We start from the raw sequence: 3,538 nt of genomic DNA, 5'->3' as shown, positions 1-3,538 counted from the left end.
TTTCTGGGGAAAAGGAAACCTGCAAATAAAATGCAGTGAATGCAAGTTAATGAAGTCGAACTTTTTAGTTCATTGCAAGCAAAGAGCAATAATTCATTGTCAACATTACGGGTTTTTGCAACTTAATGGCTATCATCTTGCGAAACCGTGTGAATTGCATCAATAGGAAATCGCTCTCCAGGGGCGTAACCGAATTCCGTTCGACCTTTAAAAGATGAAGAGCACCAAAGGAAGTCTACAGTGTTCCTGCCATCCCGAAGAAGATCGTGTTTCCAGCACGCACAGCTATCTTTGCCTTAATTTACTCGGAAAGGTGTGTCTGTGTTGCCTGGTGGATTTTTAGGGGAAAGAGGCCTTTGGGACCAGAATCCTATTATCTGCAGTATCTTTGTCTTGTCTGTTATAATCTTAAATTGAAATATCTAACATCTGTTGTCACCAATCACAGGAAGGTGCACGTGTTTACTACTCTCTTTCTCCGTTTTACTAGTGTAAATAATGATCAGAATCCTGCTGGTGGTCAGCCTGGTGGCAATGGCGTCTTGTAACTGGGCAACTCGAAGATCCAGCCACCGCGTTCCATTCGATGCCCATCTGCGACTGCCAAAGGTTTGGTGTTGGTAGTCGTGCATGTGGCATGCCTAGCCCGGGTTACCATAAAGACAGTTCTCACATATGCTACTCATGTCAGTCAGTCCAAAATCTGCTATTTCTAGAGTTTATTCTCAGTTCTACACACTTTGCAACGATCCAGTCATCATGATAACATACACCTCAACACGGCAATTCTTTTCAAGTTACTCCGGTTAAACTACCCAAGGCAAGTCCATAACGTTCATCTGGACACCAAGCTATGTTGGCATACCACATAATGACCAGACAGACATAGCAGCAAAGGCCAACACAAGACTATGCACCTATAGCAACGTCAAGCCTAGTATCACCAGAGCAAGTTTACCACCTACCAGATCTCAAGGATACAACATCAGTTCACACAGGATCACCTGCACGTTGGTATAAGGCAGCATCGGATCACGGGCAGGTTACTACCCCAAGGTTTTTATCACGAAGGGACGCTGTTTTCATACACAGATTGCAATTGGCCTATAAATGCAGCTGGGATATAGATGAGAGTCTCACGAGATTGCCTACATTGCCAGGAGGTAACATCTGAGCCCCTTATTCACTACATGTTACAATGCCGCTTTTTACAACCCATCAGACCAAGTGACCTGCCCAACACATGCTGCTAGTTTAGCAGCCAAATGCATACCTCTTCTCTTAGAGAATGAACACAATTTTAGGTTTGTCTCAAATTTTCCCCCACCAAGATAAAAAAAAAAATTCATATATTCTTTTATTCACTATTTACCTATACAGTACAGCATAGCTATTCTATCTACGACTGACTTTAAGCTTCACAAGGTACCCAGGCTATCTGACTACTTGGATAATGCGGGTTACGCTTAAGCCACGCGGGAAGAGTCACTCATAGCTGGCGGAATAGGATTTTTTCCATACTAAACATTAATCATTCACCTAAGGGGAGGAACACTGCTAAGGACCTGTGGGTATTTGGTAGGCTGTCGATAAAGACCTGCAGCTGTATATACAAAGTGTCATTGATTTCTTTGGTTGGGGTATTAAAGAATTATATCAAGAAAGCAAAATATGTAAAGTTTGATTTTTTAACATACCTATGATGTTAACTATATGTACAAGCACTAGTTTCTTGGATGTTGATTGTTCGGTAATTATGTGTGTTAAGAGATTTTCTTTCAGTTGAATAAAGATGTAACTGTATGTTACACTGTTCAGTTGATTTGGGCATCACAATTCATGCTTATCCTTCAGTTATAAACAGGGTACATTTTGAAAAGTTTGCGAGAGTTTTACCGATTATTAGGTATGTTCAGTGATCTTGCCTTTGAGCAACACCTGTATGAGAATACAAGTGCATTGTTATTTACATGATTAAATATTGTCAGTTTTTGTACGAGGACGCATTCCAGATTTTTCCGAGGAAATAGCCTAAATTGTTAACAGAATTTTTCTTTTTTAGATGAACATCTTTGACCAGTCGCCTTTAAAAAGAGAAGCAAGTAAGTTATATTATTTATGTATTTGTCTGTTCTGTAGTTCTTATGGATCCCAAATGAAAGAACATTTGTAACTGTCGCTATGAAGATAAACAGGGTTCACATACAAAGTCTCTCATAATAATTACCTACAGAGAGAAGCGAGGCTGTGAGCGAGGATGAGCGGGACGAAGTGTTGTGGACGAGCGAGTGCTCGCCGCGAGTGGCGGGTGTTCGGCGTGGTCAGGACGCTCGCCTTCAGTGTGAGATGGTCGCCCCCACAGGCTCTGTCCTCACGTGGTACAAGGACGGCGTGCCACTACACCGAGAGGTTAACAAACATATATGTCGCAGAACTGAAATTTAGATCTACAATGAAATTATATTAGTGTATATAATTTGTATTAAAAAAAAAAAAAATATGTGTATGAGTAAAACATCATAGACTTTTTAATTATATTTTCATGCTAAGATAGAGGGGAAATAACGAGTTTGGCAATACTTGATATAGGGTGCCCAGGTCGCGGTAGGTTCCACGCCCCAAGAGCTTCTGGAAGAGGCGACCAACATGCTGGGTCTGGAGGAGGAGCTGTCCTCAACGGCGTCCACTTCCGCCTCCGTCCTGCAAATCTCCTCCGTCGTCTATTTGGACTGCGTCTCCGACCAACACCAGGTCTGTTAGCATAAAAAATGGGATCATCCTAACCATATTTGAAATTATGCAGCTCCCTATACATTAAACTGTTGTATTAAAATCCCTACACAGGCGACATACAAGTTGGAAGTGAGGGCACCACGGAGTCAGAAGTCCTACTCTCGTCTTTTTACTGTAGTTATCGTAGGTAAGTTCACTTCATTGTTAATGAACAATTAGCAATACCTGTGCAATATACTTACTACAGAATGTAGATACAGGTGCGAATGCTGCAGTGAAAATAATAAGTATATCCCCTGGTACGAGAACAGGTGACGAAAGCGAGACACTGGAGGAAGGCCCCACGTGCCGCCTAGGCGCCCTCGTCAATGCTCTGCCTCGCATCTACCAACACTCTCCCGCGGCCATGGGCCATGTTGGGGACTCCGTGACATTGCCTTGCCGCTCGCAGGGCCACAACGTCACTCGAGAGTGGTTCCTCAACGATGAGAGGATTTCTGGCGACGTCAGCTATCAGGTAATTCCAATGTTTCTTTACAATATTCCACTGTATATAAGATATAACTCAAACAGAGCAGGATAGAAAATATATAAAGCATCAAATTTTCGCTGCAAGTGGGTAACCTATCTTAAGCTGATAACCCATAACAGTTGCATGTCATGGGCTAAAAATGTTTGCATTTAGATCTCAGGGATCGGCGACCTGATTGTGCGACGGCTGAGTGCACAGGGTCGCACACGGTACACATGCAGGGTGACCAGCATGCGGTTCTCTGCCCTTAGTGACACTGTATTAACTGAAGTA

The 3,538-nt window shown here is 42.7% G+C and overlaps 2 protein-coding genes across 2 annotated transcripts in view; both read left to right on the top strand.

Moving 5' to 3' along the window:
- Positions 1-207: 207 nt before the first annotated feature.
- The window catches only part of LOC119586995 (zwei Ig domain protein zig-4-like), a 31,086-nt gene continuing 27,755 nt past the window's right edge, over positions 208-3,538 (top strand). Inside the window, exons 1-8 of the mRNA XM_037935736.1 lie at positions 208-313; positions 491-609; positions 2,063-2,102; positions 2,234-2,409; positions 2,590-2,751; positions 2,845-2,920; positions 3,045-3,250; positions 3,419-3,535. Coding sequence (XP_037791664.1) covers positions 499-609; positions 2,063-2,102; positions 2,234-2,409; positions 2,590-2,751; positions 2,845-2,920; positions 3,045-3,250; positions 3,419-3,535 — 888 coding nt within the window. The 5' untranslated portion in view covers positions 208-313; positions 491-498. The remainder of the gene's footprint in view (positions 314-490; positions 610-2,062; positions 2,103-2,233; positions 2,410-2,589; positions 2,752-2,844; positions 2,921-3,044; positions 3,251-3,418; positions 3,536-3,538) is intronic.
- The window catches only part of LOC119586997, a gene marked incomplete at its 3' end in the record, with an annotated part of 28,748 nt that continues 25,459 nt past the window's right edge, over positions 250-3,538 (top strand). The window contains 1 exon segment of the mRNA XM_037935738.1: positions 250-279.

This window comes from Penaeus monodon, chromosome 22, assembly GCF_015228065.2.
Source record: "Penaeus monodon isolate SGIC_2016 chromosome 22, NSTDA_Pmon_1, whole genome shotgun sequence".
Lineage (NCBI taxonomy): Eukaryota > Metazoa > Arthropoda > Malacostraca > Decapoda > Penaeidae > Penaeus > Penaeus monodon.
The sequence above is the reverse complement of the archived record's forward strand: the minus strand, read 5'-3'. Positions and strand labels throughout refer to the sequence as shown.